We start from the raw sequence: 23,050 nt of genomic DNA, 5'->3' as shown, positions 1-23,050 counted from the left end.
CGCAAATATAACTCATCGATAGCGATCGTGTTGCCTAGTTTGATGGCTTTATGACATTGGCCATTATCATCAATACTTTTCCCACCTCGTGAAAGGTTGCTTTAGACTTGTACCACCCTATATCTAAGTCAGCGTAAAGCACCCGTCATCAGTCCGGAGACCTTGGCAAAGAAAGAGATACACAAACACGCGCAATGACACTTTCATATGAGGTATGTATGTATATAAACTATATATCTGATGCGGATATCGCACTGGAGTTGTGATGCCCGAAAATAATCAAATGCGCCCGTCATCCCTTTGCTTAGCTTTCCTGTCTCTTGCCCTCGGAAGCCCTGGTCGTTTGAGCATCTTTCTCTCCTCCCCGAGGCGGTAATTAAAATCCCTCCTTGCTGCGGACTCACTTCGCAGACATCTCAGTTATCGATGCAAATTCGCCACACCCAAGGAGCTTTTTGGTACAACACAGTTTCCCCTTCGACAACTCTGCTCGTACTTTGCCACATTTCGACTCGAGTCGCTTCGTCTCGTCATCACTTTCCACTACCCGTCCGCATATAGAAAGAAGAAGAATCAGAGGTTTATTCCAAGTATCCCTACCGCACGCCGAACATCCGAATGAATTTGATGCTGTAAAATCATACTAGCAGTAGCTTCGAACCGAGCCCACCCGAACGTGTACTGGATGCCATGTGCTTCGCGCATGCTCTCCCCACATTCAGCGGTGAAGATCCAGCCACGACGTGGCGAAGGCTCGTGCTTTCGTCGTTCTTTTTGCATATGCTTAGACGCATACGCAAAGACATGTGCCCCATCGGACGTATGAGGCATCTATTCTTGACCGAAGCCCATAGTCTCTTCCACGGCAATTGTAAGCTTCTGCTGGAGCATTTCCAGACTCTTGTATGGCGGCAGGTCCAGTCGGTTGAAACTAGAACAGGGTTAGCGGTTGAGCTTGACCATGCTGTGGGCGAGAGTAACTTACCATGTGTGTGCCTTGGGAAGATTATTGATCTCTCCAGCCTTCTCGATTGTAAATCTTCTCGGACCGTCACTTCCTTGCAAATCCTTGAAACCATTGACCGGGATACGCGAAGTACCCGTCGCGAATTGAAGTAGACGCGACTTCTGCTCTCCATCCCACGAACGAATCGTCTGCCAGAAGAACTGAATAACCTCGTCCGACTCTGTGTATCCGCGGTAATCGGTGTGCTTCTTCCAATCATCCACATCGATCTCAGCAATACCACCAATCAGCAACTCAAGCTCACGTTCATCGAAAACGTTGACCAAGTCCTGAGGAATAAGCTCATGGAAGCCATCCTTGAAGGCTTGGAATTGCTCCGCAATACGCTTCTCGATTCTCCATTTCACCATGAGATCAACATACTCCTTCTTGTTCTCGTTCGTGACGTCGATGTCGCGACCACCGGGAATGAGGTCCTCCACGGTCATAACGCCGAAGCGCTCGTCCTCAGTGGAGAATGTCTGTTCAAGAATTCCTCCAGAAATGTCGTTGTCAAGCATCCACTGCAGAGAGCGGTGGAAGTCGGCATCCACACCTTCCATGTCGGCTAGAACGACTGACTTGCCCAGGATCATCTTGTACAGGGCTCCAATGAAGAAGGCATCGAGGAAACGACGGTGGAAAATCGCCAGGCCAACAACACGACCAATGAACTTGAAGTAGTTCAGATGCTCGGGGTTGATACCGGAGTGGGGGTTGATTTGAAGGGTATAGTTGTCGTGGGCAGAGTACTCGAACAGGCAGTAGAACGGGTTGAACATCTCGTGGGAGAGAAGGAAGAAGAATTCTCTGGAGAGACCACCATAATCCAAACCATCCTCACCATCGAATTTGATCATGAGACGCTTCTTCAAATCAGTAGCAGACTGCCGAGTGATTTCCGCAAAGGAGTCCTCGAAGATGTGAGACCGCCGCACCTTAATGTGGCACTGTCCGGAAAGAATGCGCATCGCAGGTTGCGAGCGGAAGTAAATGAGCTTCCTTCTGAAGTCGCGCTTGTACTGCGGTACGTTCTGATCCAGGGATGACGGCAAACGGGGGTCGTCCCACGTTGTTGTCTTTGTGTTGTGGTCCACGAAATACACTCGAGCAGTGTTCGTGAGACGCATCTCCCAACCACTTGGCAGAGGTCCCAATTGAGAGACGGGTTGTTGCTGGATGGTGCCATTCTGGGCATTCTGGCCTCCGTACATACGGATGTACTGCTGGCGGCGGGGGTCAACCCAGGTTGTCGTACGAGTGTTGTGGTCCACGAAATATGGGCGACCTTCTGGAGTCCATCTCTGTTCCCAACCAGGCGGCAGCTCGCCAGTGCCCGGACTCGTTGCTCCAGTATGCATCATCGTAGCGTTGTTTGCGCTTTGAGCAGCTGCTTGCTGAGCTTGCAAAGTCGGGGAGCTCGCGCCGGTTCGATCCTCGGGGAGGGTTCGGTTCTGGTGTCTCTGGCGCTCCACTTGAGTTGCGGCTTCACGATCGTTCCTCTGTTCCACGGCCCCCGCAACAGTCGGTCTGTTCCAGCTCGTAGTTCTGGTGTTGTGATCAACGTAATACGTGCGGCCAAGGTTATCCTCTCGGCGTTCCCAGCCGGCCGGCAAGCGCCCTTGCGCATCCTCGAAGGGGCTCAGTGTGCTAGAGTTGCGTGCCGGAGGCGGGCCACCATTCGCGGCCGGAGGGGGGCCGGTGGAAGTCATGCTCGCAGGTCGGTGCGGCAGGTTTACTTGAGAACCAGGAGCTGGGCCGCCATTTGGAACACCCATGGCCGAGCCCGGTCTAGCGTCAGCCGCCGGGGCCGAGAGCGTCGAGAGGCTGGACCCTTGGGCAGGCGGAACGAGTGAGGGACGGCTTGATGATGCTTGCCCGGCCCGCGCGGGTGTGGTGAGGTTTGTTGACAGGTTTACGATCAGCTTGCCGTGCACAACTAAGTTATCGGTCGACTTCTTGAGGTCTCGCGTGAGCATTTGATCTGTGGGGCGCCGCATTTGTCAGTCAAGTCTGTGGCGACAACGCAACCAGGAATGCGGCAAAAGAGTATTACCATCAGCGTCCGGTGCCAGCTCGATCACGTCGCCAATTCTAACGTTGATTACGCCAAGGAAACCTTGGTCCTTCTTCTTGAACTTCTTCTGGTCAAACACTTGAACCGCGAGAATGGTATCCTCATTCACGTTGCTAAATGATGTCAGAGGGAGGTTCTCGCCGCGATGAGCATTTTGGGGACTATAACATACAGGTCGAAGCTCTCGTTCCAGTATGGGTTCAAAGTTCGTTTCTGTGCACTCGTAGTCTTGGTCTGGTCTCCGTTGACGGTGATGACGGCGAAGGGATCCGGAAACCCTGTTTTGCATGTTAATGGTTTGTTCCAACGGGACGAAAGAGGGTGACGGCGTACGGAAGACATCTCGCTTGTACAAGCCATCGGCGGCGATGACTGCGTTAAAGTTAGTATCGATGGTCGTTGCGCGGATGATCAACTTGGGGATGACGAACTCGTTACTCGGAGGTTGGGCTTGCGGCTACAGACAGCAGAGTTAGCTCTCGTGATTTGCTCAGTGTCGGTAACGTCCAGATGGCAGCGTCTACGGACTGATGGAAAGAGACCAGATGCATTACTTACTTGGGCTGCCCGGCATCATTGCGGGAGGAACTCATTTCGTCGCGGGATAGCCAGCGACAACGGTGTCGACTCCCAAAATATCTGGCGTGCTCAGATCAAGGTCGTTCGTTCTTGGAACAAATGAGGGGTTAGGAAGACGTTTCGTGGATGACGTTTGGAAAGTGACCGGTCGCGGCGATACGGCGTAATAGATTATCGACAACAATAGGGACCGGAATGCAGCAAAAGGATGCTTTTGCTGGTGAGAGGTAGCGTGGTGCGGATTGGCGTTGACGACGACGACGACAAGGACGACGGCGAAAGGCAGAGCTGAGGCTGTGCAGTGCAGTGCAGTGCAGTGCAGAAAAGCCCCCCGCTTCGACGAGCCAAGTGGGCTGGGTTTTTGGGGGCCTTGGAGTTCTCTTCGGGGGTGCGGCGGATGATAAGGTGACGCGGCGGGCGGGAAGACCGAGCGAGGCTAAGAAAGCAACGGAGAAACGGTAAGGATACTGGCGAGATCGAATCGGACCAGCGATGCAGTAGACTTTATTGGCCGTCTCTGTATCAATCTATCTCCGGAGGGCGACAAAAGGTCGACCGGTGGGATTCGGTGGGAGGGAGTTTGGAAGTTGAAGATGGAGGAGACAGGATGGAGCGAGTTTGGTGTTTTGGCAAGGTAAGTCAGTTCAGTCGCCCCCGTCTGAGCGCTTGTCAAACGGTACGGAGTACGTGTGTGCGAGTGGATTTTGTCTCCGGTCGGAAGTTCGCAGCAGAGGAAAGAAGGTTGTTAGGCGTGATGCGGGAGGTGAGGTATGCGGTGGGTAGGAGGAAGTGTCAGGTCCAGCGCTATCTGACTCTGAGGTGCTCCAGTGTGCGGCGTGCGGCGTGCGGCGTGCGACGAGCCTGTGCTTCCATCAGCTTTCACCCTTGATGACCTCAGCAGGCTGGCAGACGGGAGCAGTGATTACGGCACCTGCAGCAGTGGTGACAGCAGTAACAGCGACGCAGCTGCAGTGGCAGGGCAGTGATGTCCACTGTATCCGTAGGTAAGGCAGGTTAACAGGTAGGTAACGTAACCTGGCGTGGCTGGTAAGGTCAGGTATTGATTGTGAGCGTAGGATGAGGTGAGTGTCCCAGGCGATTCCCAGCTCCGTTCGACATCAAGAGCCAAGGAACCTGGAAGTGCGGATGGCGAATCCCACTTGTTAGCACTTGGCGGGGCCCAGAGGTCACTGTGGGGTACCACGGAAAGCGGGCAAAACCTCTCGGCGGTGGTCGGGTTGGACCCATAATTCAATACCCACCTCGACTCACTCTTGGTGAGCATCTTGAGAGAAGTGTAAGTATTCTTCACCCATGAACCTCACCAAGATCAACTGCATCTCATAAGACTTTACTCAAAACAATTCGATTGCACTTCAATAAATCATAGACAGCCCATGGATTGAGTGATCCCATGGCATTGCCTAAAGATTTGTCTTAGCAGATCCTGACCGGAGGACTGTCTGACAAAATAAAACGACAGAGGAATGTGAGATACAAGTGTACATGACGTCTCAGCCCAGACTGATCGATGATGGACATACTTAAGTAAGCGCTCCGAGGTATCTCTTGACTTATCTTGCTCATCACAGCAGCTTGCCATAGTATTTGGAAGTTGCGAACAGCTCTACCTCCTTCATGAGAAATGTACAGTTGGTATAGTAACTGCGCTCTCCATCTGTTCATACATCGTACATTGTCTAGGGGGCCACCTTTCTATCCAGTCTTCTTACCAGGCAGGTATACACGTCATCCAGCTTGAGCTCCAATTCGGGACTGAAAGATGGATGTGAAGCAAGTACCTCACCTTAACTCTTTTGCAAGTACCTCGCCAAGAACAACGAATGGCAGCGCAGGAAGGAGAAATGGAAATCAAAACAAACCAGAACCGAGTGACAGGGCCTCCAGCTTTTCCCTAAACTTCTAAACACTGTTCCCAATGGTGTTTCGGATGCCCATGACCGTCAGAAAGCTGCCAATCCCACGCGCCCCCTACCTGCCTTTTGCCTGTACTCCGTACCTGCGGTGCTGCGGTGTGCCCTGACTGACTGGCATGGCCAAGTCTTTTCACCCTTGCCCCGTACTTTACCCAGTCGAGTCCCGTCAAGCTGGAGGAGACTCGAGAGAGTCGAGAGAACGACCTAACAACCTGCCGCTCGGTACGGATCCCTGCCGACCTCACCTGTACCCTGACCCGTGCCGCCGTGCTAACAGTTGGGACAGAAGGAGGGAGGGAAGGGGGGCCCAAAAGGCTTGGGAGGCCCCTCAGTTCGGGCCGTAGACACAGATAGACGGAGAGTCTAGAACCTGACCAAGCGATTGTATGAGCAGATGCCACTCTTTACATAATCTCCTGTGGCAATTTTGAAATCGGTATCAACGAGAGGTTCTGCTTTTTTTTTTTTTCTTCTTCGCCTTCGAGTTTCCCGCGGACAGGAGAAGAGTCGGCTTGGTAATCTGTATTTCTCATATTCTGCTCTCGAAAGGAACTTCTCTCGAGAAAAAGCACGTACCTACCGGGACGCGAGAAAGCAGAAACGGCGCATTGTTGCTCGTCCCATCCCACCACCAACCCCCGGCTCACCGAACCTCATGCGCTACGGCCACCCTCTCTCGCACCTCTCTATGTCTTTCGTCTCCCTGCCTCTGCCTCTCGCTACTTGCCTGTGTCTCTCCAGCATGCAGCAACCTACTCATTCATGATCCTTCTTTAGCATGATAGCTCAATTAACCAGCGCCATCTTCCCTACGCTGGCTTTCCAAGGATTACCCGAGGCCTTGGGGGCATAATCGTTGGTGCCCCGGCATGTCCAGTCCGTTCCCCCCTCATCCCTCCCGACGGTCCAACCGTCACATCCATCCACATCCCTTCTTTTTGCTTCGGCGCGAAAGCACAGTGAACAAGAAGCGGCATAGGGTATACCATAAATAAACAAGAGACCAGCCCAAACACAGTCGTCTGCCCAAAAGTTCCCACCCAATCATCTCCTACCTCTGTCCCAGTCCCCTTCCTTTGGGAAAAGGACAAAAACAAGGGGAGGGGAGACCCTGCAATCCAATCGCAGCCGCGGGACCATGGGAGAAATACTGGACTGGATAGTGAGGGAGGAGGCGATCTCACGACATCGCATTCGACAGAGTACAGCGAGCACGTGCCGCAAAGACGCTTCGCTCTTGATGATTCCCATGTCCAATCTGTTGTGTGAGAGGAACAACCTCTTGCTCTTCCTCTTCCAGGGCAGTCTTGCGTGCGTCTTTGACGCCCTATACGGACAGGATGATTTCCGAATGTTCGATTCAGCCCCCCCTCCCCCCGCTCTCTCAAGTGGCTTGCCCTTCACCCTTCGTCCTCCCCCCTCAAACCCACTGGGGACAGCCACTTCCGTGTGTCAGCTCGCGCGGGAGGGAGGGATGGATGGATGCTTAGGAGCCCGTCCTGAGGCGGGCAACTGTGCGCCCGGGTCGGGCGGCGTCGTGGGTCACCTGCGGAAGGACGGCACCACTAGGCTTGTCCGCCCGTCTCGTCTCGTTCATGTCCCGGCTCCATGGTTTTCACATGACTTGTCACTCGACAGTTGGTTGACGTATAGGTTTCTTCTCCTATACAGGATGATTTAGACATCGTGATCCTACACATGCTCATGTTCAATTGAATGCCGGCTGCTTGGCCTTTAGATTTTACAGAAACATTGTAGAGCGACTGTTGGCAAAGGCGTCATCTAATTACGGGCCTTTCCCAGCAGAAGCTATACTAAGTAGTCAGACCATGCTAGGATTAACTCAAAGAGACAGGTACGTTTCGTAGCTCACTTGAATATTTATGCGAAGAGCTATCTGGGGGAAAAGAGCGTTCCTCAGCACCTGTAATAATCTCAGGAAGGTTCCGTTTCTTGATTTCCCACAGATATACGATGATAAATCCACGCGCTCTGCAGACTTGATGAAGGAAAGACATGTTCAAGAGTTTTCGAATCGAGAATCAGAATCTGGATCAATTTCGACCCAGAGAAGTCGAAGAACAGGAACGTACGTCTCTAGTTATACGGCAACGTAGTCCATGTATCTACACAGAGACATCTCTCTCCTCACTGAAATATCACAGCGTCCCAACACCTGATTCCGATTTAATTGTGGTGGATATGTGTGCCTTTCCACAAAGTTCGGCCCAGCATGTGATATCTGCTGGCCCAGATCGCAATGAGTCTCTTCATTGGCGTCGTACTGCTTTTCATCACATTCGGCCTCCACTTCCTGGCATAACCAGGTTACGCATCGATCTACAAACTGTCATTCCACGGGTGTTACTCTTTGTCCAAAATTGTACTGAGATGCGGTGGTTCATCCATCGAAATTGAAATACTCGTCGACTGAATGTAAAAGCCTGACCAATCCCTGAACGCCATATCGAATCTTTCTCCTTTCCCTACCGTCCTGTATGTTACAATCGAAGCAATGAATCGCGTCGCACCCTCTCATCCGGGCTACTAGACGTAAGCGAGTCCTCGGGAGGCGTCACTCTGCCTAATGCCTAATAAGGGGTGTATCCTCCTCTGCCCCGACCGCGGTAGCCTCCACGATAGCCACCGCGAGGCGGGAAACCGCCACGGCCGCCGAAGCCGCCGCGACCTCCTCTCCCACCGCCACGGCCGCGGCCGCGAGACATGCCGGGGATATTGGTGCGCTTGGGGACGACCTTGAGGTTGCGGCCCTTGAAGACGCTCTCGTTGAGGACCAGGGCCTGGGCGACCAGGCTGGGCTCGGTGAATTCGACGTAGGCATATCTGCAGCGCAAACACATGTTAGTCTTTAGGCCATTTGTCGGGCGCGTTTCTCGGGTGAGCTTCCGTAACGTACCCCTTGGGCTGTCCAGTGAACTTGTCCAACAAAATGGTGACGCGGTTGATAGAGCCACAGCTCTGGAAGTGAGCTTGGATCTCCTCGGGTGAGGCAGAGTAGTCGACGTTGCCGACAAAAATACTGCGGCTGTCGATGTCCTCCTTGTTCTCTGAAAGTTCACGGCTCTGTTGGTCGAGGCTGGCTTGCATTTCGCGCAACTTGGCGGCCTCCTCTTCCATCTCGGCTACCCGCCTCTTCATCGCAGAGATCTCCTCCTACGGTCTTCTGTCAGTTTTACCTCCTCTTATCTGCGAAAGCCAGTGGTGAATCAAGGCTCTTTGCGCACCTCATCGTGGCCATCTTCCTCGCCGACGCTGTTGTTCTCGACGTTGTGGTCCTCCACAGGGGTATCCTCGGGCTTGACGTCCGCCATGGCTGTAAAATTGGGCAGTCGTTTTCGAGTATATGACGGCTCTGGGTAGGATAGGCGATTAGCTATCGATGCGAGAAGAGGAAAGGGAGAAATGGTGTGACAAGGCAGACGCGCCCTTTTTAAGGCGACCGCAGCCTCGGGAGGGGTCCCCTCGCTCAAAGCTGTTCGCGCTCACAAAGAGTTTCTGCTGGGGAGGGATATACTCACAGCTGTAACGACCGCAATTGAATAGCTCAGATCCTGAGCTGATTTGATGCAGCAGCTTGCGCAAGGGCTGGACAAGACAGAAGCCGAAGGTTGAGGTAGACGTAGTGAAGGTATCCGGGAATTCTGATGCCAATGAGTAGGGGGAAAATCCACGGTTTAGCCGGATGCTCCGATAAGAGATAAGAGCTCCAATCTCAAGCTTTCGTCAAGCAATGGACTTTGTACCTGCCTCAAAGCTACATACGCATGCCCAGTTTACCCAAATAATGAACGAATATTTCGCAGATGTTTCAGAGCCAAAGTTGAAGGCCAACTTCTAGTTTCTGCCTGAAAGTGCCTAGGGTGGCGGAAGAAGGTACCGCTGGCGAGCAAAGTCAAGACCGGTCAAACCGGGAAAGCACCTCATCTAGCGGGGTTACGGAGCTACCTACTTAGCTGTGCCTACCGCTCGCCATGTAGATACCTTCCAGGATTTTTTCCTCTAAAGTAAGGTATTGATAGTTCCGCGTACATCAAGGGCAGTCTTTTCTACTCTTTGGTGACAATGCTGATCAAGACGGAATTTTGATCCGTAAGGTACTCGCTATCTTTGCTCTTAGACACGCCTCGTGCTGATCCCATCCGAAGGCTCCATTCCAGGCTACTCTTGACGTCGAGGTCTGGGATATGTGACGGATGACTTTGGCAAATGTGACATTCCGGCGGGTGCCACCCGTCAATGAATTCTTGAACGACTAGATGAACAAAGAAAAGTATTCAGCCCGTGAAACTTTTCTTCTTTCTCCATCTTTACCTTATTACCCCTACCGCCCGGTGAACTCTTTGTCTGAGCAAGACCTCACTCGATTTTTGGCACTGACTTCAATAGCTTCTGATTAATTGATTCAATGGTCAAAAGACTAAGCAGGTATCGCGTCGAACCCTGGCCATGTTACATTGAAAATTTCCACCTGTGCTGTCACAGCGGGGGCAGTCATTATTTACATACTATTCAAGCAGCGCAGAACATTGGGTACATTTTGGATGGGACCCCTCGAGTTCAGGCGCAATTTACCGAGTCGATCTCAATCGTGAGCAACACGGCGCCGGACCTCCCCAGTCTCCGAATTGCTCGTCCGTCCGTGATCCACGCGGCTCCGAGTCCCGAATCATTGCGGAAGCACCAAGATTTCCGTCCATACCTTCAGCTCGGTGGTGAATGTGTTACCTCTCACTCCAGCCCAGTATTGAAACGCTCTTGGGGGTCGTCGTCCCACACCAAATGAGTTGGCGTAGCGTCTTAGTCAGCAACCCCAAGTACAGGATTGCGGCACCCGCGCCTCGTGCGCATGTCGTCGAATGCCCACGTGTGACGTCGCTGAAGGTGCACTGCGTCAGCACCGCATCGCCGGGTTGCCGGCTATCCTCCTTGGCCCCGGATTTTGTTTTTGTGTTTCTATTATCTTTTCCCTGCCCGCGCTCCATCCCGCTTCACCGCGCGAGGGGAAGGATCTGCTCGCCCGGATAGGCTGCGACATCGCGATCGTTGTGTGAGCGCCCTGCGCACTACACTTCGTATTACCACGGCCAGCCAAAAACCCTTGCTTTCCTGTCGAGTCCTGAATGGTTGTGACTCTTTTTCTAAGCAAAAACCATGGCGTCCGACGATGAATCGATCCGGCCTCTGCTGTGGTCCTTCTCCGGGTTCCGCGAGAACAGACGTCCGGCGCCGATCAGGCGACAGCTGAGCCAGTCACGGACGAGCCTCCAAGATGTGCTCGCGTCTCGGAAGAAACACTATGCCGTGCTGGCTCTCGTATCACTGGATGTCGCCGCACTCATGGCCAACATCTTTGTCGAGCTCGTCGCCTGCGATATGAAGCGGGAAGACGAGCCGTGGGTCAAGAATACGCGCGAAGGTCTCACCATTGCGGGCCTCGTGTTTAGCTCTCTGTTCTTGATCGAACTCGTATTGTGTGTTATTGCATTTGGATGGAGGTGAGATGAACTTCCAAGAGCACGTAGTACTCAAGCCGTGACTAACTCAGACCGTAATAGGTATTTTGCAGAGTGGTTTCATCTGCTCGATGGTATAGTCATCGTGGCAAGCTTTGTTATCGACGTGCTCTCGCACGGAATCGTGGAAGAGATTGCTTCTCTCGTCATTGTGTTCCGTCTCTTCAGATTTGTCAAAGTGGTCGAGGAGATGAGCATGGGCGCCGCGGAGAGGATGGAGGGACTCGAGGAGCAGTTGGCGATTCTGAGGCGGGAGAATGGAGAGATGAAGAGGCAGCTGGCACGACGATGATCTGGAGGACATGTTTCTGGTATTTTGGCATTACGGCATTGGTGGCAGCGCTTTCATGTGATGATCGATACCCTTGGGGAACAGACTAATGATAATGAACGATCTGGCACATGAGAAGCGCATTTTGCAAGTACCTTAGGCTGAAGGCGTTACTGTTTCTCTGAATGGGCCAGCTTTGTCTGACCAAACAAGAAATTCCTTTGTCAAGATGACGCTACTGCAACCCCAAAGTTATGGAGGAGTATGCAAAACACACTGCTGATCTATATACTTCAAACGCCTTGATCTGAAGCATGTGCAATCACTGGGCGACGAAGCCGCCGATGGCTTTTGCTAGAGGTAGAAAAGAGCTTGTTTGACGGGTCCGGGGTTGCTGCCGCCAGTTGTTGCTTGACCAACCGCGGACTAATCAATAATTCTGATCGGCTCGTGCTTCAGATCAACGTTTCGATCTATGGATCGAGGTTGGACCGTTGGGCTGCGTGCATGATGGTGTCGGCCGGACTTTCGGGGGCAGATGCGGTGGGGATGTGGTACGTTGGCCGGCAGAGAACCTCCGCGATGCAACACCAGCCGCCCCGGCTGTTACTGCATCTCGTATTGCTGCTCTTACTGCAGATACTATGCAGCCGCCAGCGAGGAGGCAGCCATTGGGCTGTGTGAGACAACTTTACAATATTCGCCTCCTCAACATCCCGCCACGCTCCATGATCGAGGTGCCTCAGCGGATACCCCGAACACAAGAACGAGAATAGCATCAGGCAAGCGCGCCAATATAGCGCCGGTGGGCGAAAGACGTTGGATACGAACGTTGGAAAGGGCGAGATCGCAGGAAAAGTGGCTTTATTCGCCCCCGTTGAGCCTCGATAACAGAACATTGATATGGTACAGCATAAAGTGGCATAGACTGATAAGCTGCTTACAGTCATGTGTCCTGACGCCCAAAAGACAGTTACGGCGTTTGGACCAGCGACGAGAAATGCAACACAAAAGCACAACACGGACGCGGCAACAAGGGACGGGACCCAGTAACACTTGAGCCAAAAACAAAGGTGCGGCCAGTCAAAGAGCCACGCTTGTTGTGCCTTGATATTGGGAAATAAGCATATCAAAATCTCGATTGGCAAGCCAAAATACCGGTCAACGGGTAGCCGCCACATATGCAACAAAAAGAGGTCAAAGCCTTTGCAGGAAAAACAACAGACGACAGCTGCGCCGTTGGTGTTTAGATCAGATGCTTCCAGACTGGCTATAATCAGCCGCACTTCCCAAGGCCTTTTTCTCTGTCTTGAAAAGTTGAATGGAGTTCATTGCCACATGAGATCTACGGATACGGATCATGACTTTTTCCAACACGCAACTACGCATACGAATACCACCAGAAAACGGCACTTGCGTTTGTGGTGCAACACATCCTTCGAGGTTCGCACGCCCTACCCTTGCTTCCTTGCGGCAGAACGGGCCAAGGGGGTAAGAAAAACAATGGCCCCAGAAAGAGGGAGCATTATCCAATCAACAATCCTTCAAATCGACAACCCCCCTTGTTCACAAACAAGATTAGACTTCATCTCGACGTCCGGGCCCCATGATCGCGCCGCCGTCGTTCGAACCTCGCTCCGTTTGACTTGCTCCCGTTTTTCCTTCAACCGATCGTACCACCTTCTTTCTCGGCACCGCTGCACAATATATTGGAAAGAAGCATAGCTGCCGAACCAGACACGGGCAGGCAATATGTTCTGGATCCTGATCCGCCACAGAGGGAGCACGGCACGCTGCACGGCAACTACTTCGTAGAATCGGGCCCTCAAGTGAGACTGGTCTCCACGAATACTGCGCAAAGAGAAAGAAAAGGGGTTATCAGCGAAGGAGACGGGCCAGCCGCAGCCGGGTACGGATAGTTCCAGCCTCTTCAGCCCTGATGGTCCGGTCGTTTCTTCGCCAACAATTCCGAAGCATTCCTCCAAATTGTCAAAGGAAATCCCCATCCTCTAGAAACGCCCACGGCCTCAAGCTAGAAGGCTGGAGAAACACACAAGGCGCGCGTGCGCTGCACAGCATTTCCCGCACCATAATTCGTACAAACGGTTGCCCCCTTCCCTTCCGTCCTTGCTTGATGCTAGCAATTAGACGGGGATTGGGGTTGGGTAGCTTCTACAGCCGAAAGTGGGAAGATTTAGGCGGGGACTGGCAGGGACACCAGGGTCACAGGGACCTTTCTCTCAAGGTGAAAAGTCTCCTCCTCCTGGTCCTCTCTGTCTCTCTCTGTAGGCCAGGGCTTGACGCCATCACCACATTCCCAGTGTCGGTCCCCAATATCCCCTCCCCTTTTCGCTGCTGGCGTTACTGCAGAGGGCGGATATTGTTTCCTTTTCTCCTCCCCCTCTCTACTTTCCCACTGCCGCTGCTACCTCACCGTCACACGCATACCGGGTACTCAGAGGGAATACGGGGGCCCTAGCAAAGTAGCCTCATCAATCTCCATCAGTCAAGCAAGAATCCCCGAACCACCAAACCCCTGGAGATGCGGCTTGATGGGGGCCCGCTCCCCCCTTCCATCCTGTCCCTCCACTTTGTTGGCTCCTCTGCCTGGAGCAGAAGAGAAAATACCTGACGGGCCTATCACATATTCGAATTCGCTAGCGTCGCGCGCCACTGCTTTTGCCCTCCTCGGCCTAGTCGAGGGGGTGCGTGGAGTTGCTTCTCCTCGATCCTGATGCTAGTTCACTTTCCCACCCCCAGCCAGCGGGTGCTTCCCACCCCAAGAGGATCATAAAAGTCCGGATACAACGTTTTGTGATGAAATTGCTGCCGTTCCCTAATTTGCTTAATATACTCCATCTGCCAGCCCTTCGCTCTCTCTTCTCTTTTCCTTTCCCTCCTCCTCCCCTTCCGTAATAAGCCTCCGCCAACCCACTGTTCGTCAAAAACAGCTTATTTCGTCTTCGACAAACCTAATTCCCCTCGGTTCGTCCAGTCACTCGCTACAGTCTTTGAGACTCTTTACATTCGTTGGAACCACCATACAACCGTCGTTCTCGATAACTACCAATACAACCCCGTAATAATCGACTTCACCGTCAAAAACTTCCCACACATTCCAAAATGAAGTTCTTCTACCCTCTCGCTCTGGCCCTCGCTACCGTTGTTGCCGCCGCCGATGATGACTGCGATGCCGCTCCCATCGTCGAGGCCTGCCTGACCAGCGAGAACGCAAAGGTGAATAAAACCTTCATAGACTCTACCAGCCTCAACAACCGACAACTAACATTTATGTTCTCTCTAGGTCAAGGACTGCAACGCCACCGACTACGACTGCCTCTGCGCCGCCTACCAGGCCGTCGCCACCTGCTACAACAACTGCCCCAAGGACTCCCGCGCCGCGCCCGCTCAGGGCCAGGTGACAATCTACTGCCAGCAGGCCTCTCTCTACGGCTCCGCCGCCATGCGCAAGACCCAGTCCGTCGTCTCGGCCACCGGTTCCGCCTCCGCCGCCGTCGCCTCCAACTCGGCCTCCGCGACCGCCGCCGCCACCGGCACCGGCGCCTCTGGCAGCTCCGCCTCGGCCACCGCTTCGGCCAGCTCCAGCTCCAGCTCCGCCAACATTGGTGTCGGCCAGCTCGCCCGCAACACTGGCGGCGTCCTCCTCGCCGTCGCTGGTGTCGTTGCCGCCGTCCTTTAAACGAACGAAATATCTTTTGCAAGATAACGCACATAATCTTCTCCTCCCAAGGGGGAGGGAACCAAGATACCAAAACATCATGTCATTTAAAGCGATTATGTTTACGGTGCTCAAGAGATTTTCGGCAATGTTTTTTAGTCAAAGACTACAGGACAGGATTGGACCTGATTTAACGGAGCATATGTGGCACACCCAAGCGAGATTTCGGGGCCAAGGAAACGGGGAAACGGCGAAAGAAAAACAAGACCACCTTTTGTATATGCCTAATCTTTGTAATTACCTAATTCCAATCAGCCCTTCATGAAGTTCGCTTTTCATGGACGAGAGAGAGAAACAGGTTCGACAAGAAAGAAAGAGAGACAGCATGTGCTATGAAGAGTTCCGTTGATGAAATTCGTGACCCGGTTCAGTATGTGTGTCTAACTTTCTGCTGTTGCCTAGTCGAAATTCAATACGAACCAAATTAGCATCTGACATTCCGATTTGTTGTTGACTATGCAGCAGCTTACGTCGCACAACATTACACGGAGAAAAAGAATAAAGAAACCCTGCGACATAAGACTGAAATCTACAGATACCATTTGTTAAATGTCTTTGAGAGACTCCCAGTTCTCCAGGTCAACATAAACACGTTGCATCCTCCAATACAACAACAAGAGCAGAAACGAAACAAAATCTCACAGAAACCGGGGGGGGGGGGGTGTGACTCAGCGACGATGCAATGCAATCCCTACGCCCTTCCAAATTTCCATGTTTTGTTTGAAACATTTCTGAACCTACCTTGCCTTAGCGGCCGGGCCAACGACACTTACTTACCCTACATGCATTCCCCAGCTCTTGCGCATATGTATCCGCAACGCATGCCTTTTGGTTGTTATTGCTTCCAAAGTAAGGAACGTACCTGCTCAAATGCCTCGAGTGTCTCATACTCGTCAGTCCCCCGACTTCCCCAATACCGACTGCCCAGACCCCGTGTAACCCCGTGTGACACCGACCGAATACGCACGCGGGGTACACCTCTCTGCTAGGGATCGAGGACGGTTGCACAGATATATAGAAACGACCAAGGCTTTGTTTGGTTCATGAACAACATCTCGGGTAAGGCCAATTTTTTTTTAAATAGATTAAATTGCAGCGTTCAATCTCGAACCTCCAACCTAGCTAGAGATGTCACATTAGACCACCCGAACTCTCACGGCGATTCTCCGGACCACCTTATCTGCCACGTATGATCTCCCTTTCTCGGCGCGATGTGCGCGAGTTTCGACCCGTTTGAAGTCGGTGGAGCGTACCCCATTTCGCCGATGATCTTTATCAAGTTGCCTGACTGAACCCCTCCTTCAATGAATGTCTGCGAAGTGTGAATCTCGGCGCCAAGAATGTAGTTTCTCACGACGACTATCAACATCACCGAAAGTCACGTGCAGTTCATGTAAACAGTTCAAAATTGGTTGCTCAATGTGAGCTCGTTATCGTCATTGTTTTCATCAAGCCTTCTTCTCCAACCGCTATGATACAACACGAGTGTCCTCGAATCCTACAGCTGGCTCATAAGCGTGTGTGTCCCTCCTTCGGGAGACCATCTCCCTCTTTCACAAGTGTCGTCGCGGGCCTCGGTCCCCTACCTCCAGGAGGACTTTGGTCCAAGGCAGTGAAGTTGTAACAGTATAAAGTCTACAAGCAAATAAAGCAAGAAATAAACAGTACGCAAAAGGCAGACGCTTCCCAACAACCGTGACGCCCGGTTCATATCTCTAACAAGTGACGTTATCATCTCCGGCCACACACGCCACCGCAGCCTGCTTTTTTTTTGCCTGTCCTATTTGACCCCTGGTTGCGCAGAGTCGTATGAATAAAGAGGATAATAATAAGAGGGGAAAGAACTTTCGTCGACTAAAAGGGAGTATGTATGCGCAAAAAAGGTCTTGGTCGCCGAAGAAAGCAGTGAAAGGAGGGGTTGGCGGCAAGTTAGGTGTTGCCTCGGGAAGAGATCTTGTTGCAAAGAAACAGGAGAGCATTTATCAGACTCGAAAGAGTGCCGAAAACGCCCTAAACTTTTCGGGCTCGCTTCGCGCTGTCGTGGACAGGGCTAACGAAAGTGACGTGCTTGTTCTCATCCTTCTTGAGACGCATCGCAGTGCCGGAGCCGACTCCGCTGGACTCCCTGTGATGACCAAGCGGGCGTCCATCGTGATCCTCATCAAGTGTGATCTCAGCAACGTCAGACACCGACTCGGCATCCATGCGGTCGCTGACACCTGATTCAGACGACCCGTCGTCGGAGTCATCATACTCGCCATCGTCGCTGACAAGTGAAGGTGCGTTGTTGCTAACCATTGTGCTGGGGCTGAGGTCAACATCCTCCATGTCGACATCCTCACCAGAGTGTATTACTACCCTGGTGGGTCCGTCGTCCTTCTCGGGACTGCTCATGGGCGGCGAAGCAAAGCCTGTGGGAGGCGACCTTCCCTTGCTGCTCGTTGGTCTTGTCGATGAAGTCAGAGTGACGGGTGACATTGGTGCTCTCGCAGGCATGCGCATTGCAGGCATACGAGCAGCTGATCCAGCATTGCTCTTCGGGCTGCCGAGACCAGTCTCGGTATCTTCCGATTCCTCTCCCGGCGATGTGAGGTCTTCCAGCGACATCTTCTCCTTGGCGTCACTGACAATGTCACTGAGGTTGCCGGTGAAGTTTCTGCTCTGCATGAGTCGCGAAAGGAAAGGGGTGTCAGCCGAGGCGACGAAGTTTCCAGCCTTTGGCGCAGCGGACCTCGCAGGCTCTGCCTTTGAGGTACCTTGAGGGATGCTTGTAACGCCAGGCAGCTTGCCATCACGATACAACTTGAGGGAATCTGCGATCCTAGAACGCAAAGCAACGTACGCCTGTTGGGTGGACATGTCGGTCTGGGCAAAAGGATGGACGAGACCAGACGCGATGGCGGTTGATGGGGGAGGCGGAGCCTTTTCCTCTCCAACAAGACTGCCGCCTTCATTAACCTCGATGGGGTGACCGCAATGAACGGCCGCCTCTTCGTGGCTCTTGAAGTCTCGCCTATGGGCGATGCGGCAGTGGTTGATGAAGCCCTGAGTGCTGCTGAAGTTCTCCCGATTGCAATCCAAGCAGACGAGCTTCACAGTCTGGCCGTCGGAGCGCTTGAGAACACAAGGTCCGGCCTTCTCCTTGGGCTGAGGGTAGCCGCTGGAGAGAGACTGCAGCTTCTGGCTACCAATACCCCGAGTCGAGCGGTTCTTGTTTGCGCTGGTGAGATCAGACATGCTGTTCCTTGTCGTTCGTCCCTCAACTGAGCTTCTGCTACGGGCAGTCTCAAGCACTGGGTACCACTCAGGTTGCACGCCATCAAACTTGGGATCGGGGATGAGCCACTTGGCGTAGTGTCGAGCGTAAGGTCCATCGACAACTCCAAAAGGCGCAGCCCATTGGGGGACAGGCTCTCCCGGACGGTTTTGCAGAGCTGGGCCTTTTCCGTTGCTGATATCCAACATCTGCGCAGGAGTGGGACAGGCAGTAGGATACGGAATGAGATGGCAGCGACGGAGTTGCTCGAGAGCAACCTGGCATTTTGCCAGTTCTTGGTTGATTAGCCTCAGCTCATTGTGCTTGAGCAAGATCTCAAGACCAAATTGGTACTGGATAGAGTCGCGCGCGTCCTCCATGTCGTTAGTCACTGCTGGAACAGCGGCAGGCACAGGCACAGGCAAAGACGCGGATGCTGGTACGTCAGAGACGACACTGGAAGGGATGTCAGAGACGGTAAGGTTGGTGCTCTCCAGCTTGGCCCGCTTCAAGGGCTGCTCAGTGGCGATGAGTGCATCTGGTGAAGGTGAGTCGTCAACGCTTGACAGACGCCTCTTTTGAGGACACGACGGGCCCGCCAGTGATGCCGTTTGCGCAGGCTGCGGCAGAATGAACTGATGCTTTTGCGCGAATGGCTGCATGGGTTGAATGTGGCTGATCGTCGTTTCGCTTCCCCGCTCGCTGCTCCAGAGTGATCGGAACATAAGCGCGGTTCTCTGAGAGCAGTGAAGGCGATGGGGTGAGGTCGCGTTGAGGGCGGCCTGACGACTTTATGCGAACGTGAGATGAGGCGCAAGGCAACAGCCTGACGAAGGTGCAATGTGGCAGTGGCAGTGGCGGACGGACCAGGCACCTGCAGCGTGCGACGTGGTGCTGATGCAGGCAGAGGAGCCGAAAAGCTGAGGTGCGTGCAATGGGCTTGCGAGCTGGCGACGGGGGCTGACGTAAACAGTGGATTCCCCAGACAGACGAGTCGGGTATAAGCGTGTGGCTGCTCTGGGCGTGGGTGAAGACGAGGCGACGGGTGTGCGGTGCGTTGGTTGGCCTTGGATGATGGGGCCCAAAAAGGGGTGGCAGGGGGGCGACTGGTGCGTGATGATGTGGTCGGGCGTCCGGGCAGGAAGGCCAGAGGCAAGAGAGAGAGCCGGAGACCGAAGCAGACGAGTCGGCGACAAAGGGATAGGATTGCGACGGTCGCGCAGCGAAGACAGCGACGCAGAAGAATCGAGAACTAACGAAAGCCTCGATATCGCGCAAGAAAATGGTGCGAAAATGAATGCGCGAAGAGAGTTGGGCGAGCAAAATAAAAGAAGCGACGCCTACGATGGTTCTCTATGTCGTGTGGACGAGTGGTTTTGGAGTGGTTTTGGGGGGAGAAGAGGTTGTTTGTGAGGAGGTTGAAATGTTGGAGATGGGGATGACAGCGGAAAGAGCGAGAATAACTGTCAGAGGTCGGGGAAGGAGGCAGCTTCAGACCTCTCAGGCGGGCGACGTGCGTGAGCTTGGTGGGAAATTGGCCTCTGGGGTGGTGATTGCGAGTGCGGGTGGGCCTTGGATCCTAGGGGCCAGAGAGAGAGGGAGACAGAGAGTAAGGTATCCGTACGGTAAGTAAGGTAGCAAAAGCAGCCAGCCAGCGAAATGGTGTCGGTAGATAGTGTAAAAAGGAGATGGGCCGTGAGTTGAGCGAATTGGAAGTGTTCCTTTGCGGGTGGTTCTGTTTCTTGTTCGCTGATTGTCGATGGCGCAGCGGTGGTGCGGTAAAGGTATCCGTAGGCGGCGGCGCAAGCAAGCATGTAGCAGTATGCCAGTATCTCAGCAGACAATAGCAACAACAAGAGAGAGGTGGACGGGGCGAGGTGGATGCACAGAAAGCTGAGGTGGATGTTTTGGCGCTTTGCGCTTGTGCTTTGTTGGTGTTGGAACTTGGCGATGATGCGAGGGACCCGACTGACTAGGAAAAGGCAATTTGTGTATTGAATGCAAGGGGAGGCATGATATGGGGGTGTGTGAAAGGAAGGAGGGATGGGTGTGTGAGGTACGAGTAGTGTGGGTGGTGTGGATGAGGATTGTGCTTCGAAACGCGATGCTGATTGGGTTATCTTGGAGAAAGAAGGAGGGAACGAGGGAATGCGCTTGTCTGGTGAGTTTGGTGACTGGCTGGTCTGACCCAAATGTGGGGGCTCCTGGAGACGGGAGGTACGAAGTACTCCGTACAGACAACCGGCTGCCAGGGAAGGAGGGACCAAAAAAAAAAAATGGAATGGAAGGCGAAGGGAAACTCAAGGAAGGAGGTGTGCAGATGCAGGGATGCTGTGCAATACGACGGGGACGCTGAGCAGGGAAGGAACGGAGGTGCCCTTTCCCAGGTTCCATCCTCACCCAAGACTTGGTACTTTCTATACGGAGTACCTGGTGTTGTGTACTTACCTTACTTTTGGTGGTAGGACTCAGGAGAGCAAGACCCAATCTTCGACACAACCTAAATGACACCCGGACGGTTCGGCCGTCAGAAAGGGATGCAGTAAGAGTCAGTCCTGCACTTCTGCTCTCCAACAAAGTGGTACTCTCTCACGTCTCTCTGTCAGCCTGACTCCTGAGTGTGTGTGTGCCAGATGCAAGTCCTGACGCAGACGACAATAAAAACGGGCGACCAACAAGACAGCGGCAGGAGCAACGGCAGCGACAGCGGCAGCGGCAGCGACATGCGCACTGAACTACAAAGCTGTCAAAGAAAACGAGGACAGACTGGTCAGAGAACGATGCGCTCAGAGGATAATGCTGTTCCCGAGTCCCTGAGAGTTGAGAGATGGGACGTCAGTTCCTCATAAGTCCAGTCTTCGTCTGTGTCTGTGTTTGGCCTCGTCTTCCCCCTTCTTTCCAGAATCCAGAAAAATTCAGCCTGGCAAGCTGGGTGCCAGATTCCATATTCTGCATGGCGGATGGGAATCTGATGAGACGATGAGACGGACCGGGGGCCCTTCCGAACTTCTGTCTCGTATAACTCGTAGGCAGTAGCCGGGTTCTTTCTGGCGACGCTGCAATGCGTGTTTCGCCGCCCCGAAAATAGAACGGGATTGATCAAGGTGGGCGCGTTCAACAACACTGCAACTGTACCGGGTAATCAAGGTAAGAGCACAGCTATTGTGGAGGTTCATTAAAGGGATCCCCCTTTTTCGCGATAATCAAGAGTCTGACAGGCGGTATGGAGCAGAACATATGGGGGGAAGATAAAGAGGGTGAAGGCAATGCCGATGCAACTTCGTATGAGAAGCGCAGTCTCAGGGCTGTCTATCATCACTCGCTCAGTTGCTATCTATCGCGCCCAGGATTCAGATTGCACGTCTCTCTCACAAGTTGCCGATCCAACTGATTATCGTGTTTTGTTTGTAAAGGTTTCGACATATGTCTTATCCAGCCCGCCTGCAGATTGATTAAGTAGCACCTAGGCACGGCACTGCGGATAGGTACACGGGCCAAGGTTCCTGAGTGAGGAGAAGAAGACGGGGAAAGCTCATGGCGTATGTCCCGACTTGTTTTGGTTCCGTGCGAGAAACGCCTCAGCCATGTACCTTGGGGCGTGAGACGACCGCTGCGCGAGCTAAAAGTACCTGGAGGCGTGGGAATGTTCCCACTCCACCAGAACTTCGGGTTCGGGCCTCTTTCTTACTCTCCTCCCACTGCGCCAACCACTGTTTGTCGGATGCCTCCCTATACCAACATGCCTTTCTCTGGCCGACAAGTTCCTCAACCACGGCGCGGGATTGGGCACGATTTCGAGAGCTGCTAGATTGTGCCTGCTTGCTGTTAACTCTATGCACTGTTTGTTGACGGAGGGGACGAGGAACTTAAGGTATGGCGTCGCCCGTGCCTGTTCAAATGAGTCAACTTCGGCCCCTCACACCTTGACGAATGCAAACATTCAACTACGCATCTCATTAGTTCACCATCGTCGTTGTCGAGCACGCCGCCGCGTTCTCTTCTCCACGTACCTAGCGGCAGTCTCGGATCTCATTCGTCTGGATCGTAGCTTCACCATTCCGGCTGGCCTACCTACTAAGCAGCTGCGCCTAGCGTCCGTGGCGGCGACGACGACTCCATTGCGCCCCTTTCCAAATGGCATCGTGGATGCGGACTAGACTTTTATCAAGCGGCCCCAAGCTGTGGGAGGCCGCGGGCGAGACCGCAACAACATAACGTGGGATGACATGAGGAAATGGACCCTGAGAAGCAAGGTAACGCCTTGCGCCCGTGTATCGCCTCTTCTTGTGTTCCGCTTCCCTGGATGACTTCTTTCTGCCGCCTCATCATCGAAAACTTCATGCACCATCGAAGCACCTTCAAATTATTGCTCGTCGTCCTCTCAAGCCTCACATCCATGCGTCTTCTAGAGCGCTACGGAGTACTCTGTGGCCTTGACGATGGCCAGCTTCACACGAGGATGGAGGAGGGATGGGTGGGTGCGACATGCAGATAGACATGGGATCGCCGCTCAAAATACGCCACGCCACCCGGTGCTGCCCAGCTCGCCTTTAGCCCGTTCTGGTTTCAGATACCTGAGCATCGCTAGCGAGGTACCAGTCAGGCCAGGATCTCCAGAATTTCACCAGCAATATTGCGACTGAGGAGCTGG

General features: G+C 53.3%; 8 protein-coding genes across 8 annotated transcripts; 4 read left to right on the top strand and 4 right to left on the bottom strand.

Annotated features, from left to right (window-relative positions):
* Positions 1-831: 831 nt before the first annotated feature.
* On the bottom strand, positions 832-3,676 carry BDZ83DRAFT_565536 (HECT-domain-containing protein; the record flags this gene model as incomplete). The annotated part of the gene is made up of 7 exons (XM_060503767.1): positions 832-931; positions 986-2,990; positions 3,063-3,196; positions 3,256-3,361; positions 3,417-3,455; positions 3,515-3,540; positions 3,642-3,676. The coding sequence occupies 7 exons, from the start codon at positions 3,674-3,676 to the stop codon at positions 832-834; spliced, it is 2,445 nt and encodes an 814-aa protein (XP_060371166.1).
* A 1,703-nt stretch (positions 3,677-5,379) lies between these two features.
* On the top strand, positions 5,380-6,090 carry BDZ83DRAFT_599979 (uncharacterized protein). The gene is made up of 2 exons (XM_060507015.1): positions 5,380-5,821; positions 5,886-6,090. The coding sequence occupies exons 1-2, from the start codon at positions 5,716-5,718 to the stop codon at positions 5,951-5,953; spliced, it is 174 nt and encodes a 57-aa protein (XP_060371165.1). The 5' UTR covers positions 5,380-5,715; the 3' UTR covers positions 5,954-6,090.
* A 1,314-nt stretch (positions 6,091-7,404) lies between these two features.
* BDZ83DRAFT_297375 (uncharacterized protein) lies at positions 7,405-8,239 on the top strand. The gene is made up of 2 exons (XM_060502226.1): positions 7,405-7,454; positions 7,543-8,239. Exon 2 carries the CDS (start codon positions 7,616-7,618, stop codon positions 8,015-8,017), a length of 402 nt encoding a protein of 133 aa, XP_060371164.1. The 5' UTR covers positions 7,405-7,454; positions 7,543-7,615; the 3' UTR covers positions 8,018-8,239.
* Positions 8,191-8,931, bottom strand: BDZ83DRAFT_746955 (uncharacterized protein; the record flags this gene model as incomplete). The annotated part of the gene is made up of 3 exons (XM_060513349.1): positions 8,191-8,443; positions 8,517-8,773; positions 8,845-8,931. The coding sequence occupies 3 exons, from the start codon at positions 8,929-8,931 to the stop codon at positions 8,191-8,193; spliced, it is 597 nt and encodes a 198-aa protein (XP_060371163.1).
* A 1,840-nt stretch (positions 8,932-10,771) lies between these two features.
* BDZ83DRAFT_746954 (uncharacterized protein) lies at positions 10,772-11,425 on the top strand (the record flags this gene model as incomplete). Its single annotated transcript, XM_060513348.1, has 2 exons — positions 10,772-11,115; positions 11,176-11,425. 2 exons carry the CDS (start codon positions 10,772-10,774, stop codon positions 11,423-11,425), a joined length of 594 nt encoding a protein of 197 aa, XP_060371162.1.
* A 3,102-nt stretch (positions 11,426-14,527) lies between these two features.
* BDZ83DRAFT_746953 (uncharacterized protein) lies at positions 14,528-15,104 on the top strand (the record flags this gene model as incomplete). Its single annotated transcript, XM_060513347.1, has 2 exons — positions 14,528-14,641; positions 14,709-15,104. The coding sequence occupies 2 exons, from the start codon at positions 14,528-14,530 to the stop codon at positions 15,102-15,104; spliced, it is 510 nt and encodes a 169-aa protein (XP_060371161.1).
* A 2,049-nt stretch (positions 15,105-17,153) lies between these two features.
* Positions 17,154-19,124, bottom strand: BDZ83DRAFT_565675 (uncharacterized protein; the record flags this gene model as incomplete). Its single annotated transcript, XM_060503783.1, has 1 exon — positions 17,154-19,124. The coding sequence occupies one exon, from the start codon at positions 19,122-19,124 to the stop codon at positions 17,154-17,156; it is 1,971 nt and encodes a 656-aa protein (XP_060371160.1).
* Positions 19,125-20,022: 898 nt separating this feature from the next.
* Positions 20,023-21,098, bottom strand: BDZ83DRAFT_297189 (uncharacterized protein). Its single transcript, XM_060502225.1, has 2 exons — positions 21,076-21,098; positions 20,023-20,985 (listed from the first exon to the last, which is right to left on the bottom strand). The coding sequence occupies exon 2, from the start codon at positions 20,791-20,793 to the stop codon at positions 20,233-20,235; it is 561 nt and encodes a 186-aa protein (XP_060371159.1). The 5' UTR covers positions 20,794-20,985; positions 21,076-21,098; the 3' UTR covers positions 20,023-20,232.
* Between the last annotated feature and the right edge of the window lie 1,952 nt (positions 21,099-23,050).

The sequence above is a fragment of the Colletotrichum acutatum genome (genome assembly GCF_030867785.1).
Source record: "Colletotrichum acutatum strain CBS 112980 chromosome Unknown BDZ83scaffold_4, whole genome shotgun sequence".
Taxonomy (NCBI): Eukaryota; Fungi; Ascomycota; class Sordariomycetes; order Glomerellales; family Glomerellaceae; genus Colletotrichum; species Colletotrichum acutatum.
Note: the sequence above shows the minus strand (reverse complement) of the source record. Positions and strands in the feature narration are given on the sequence as shown.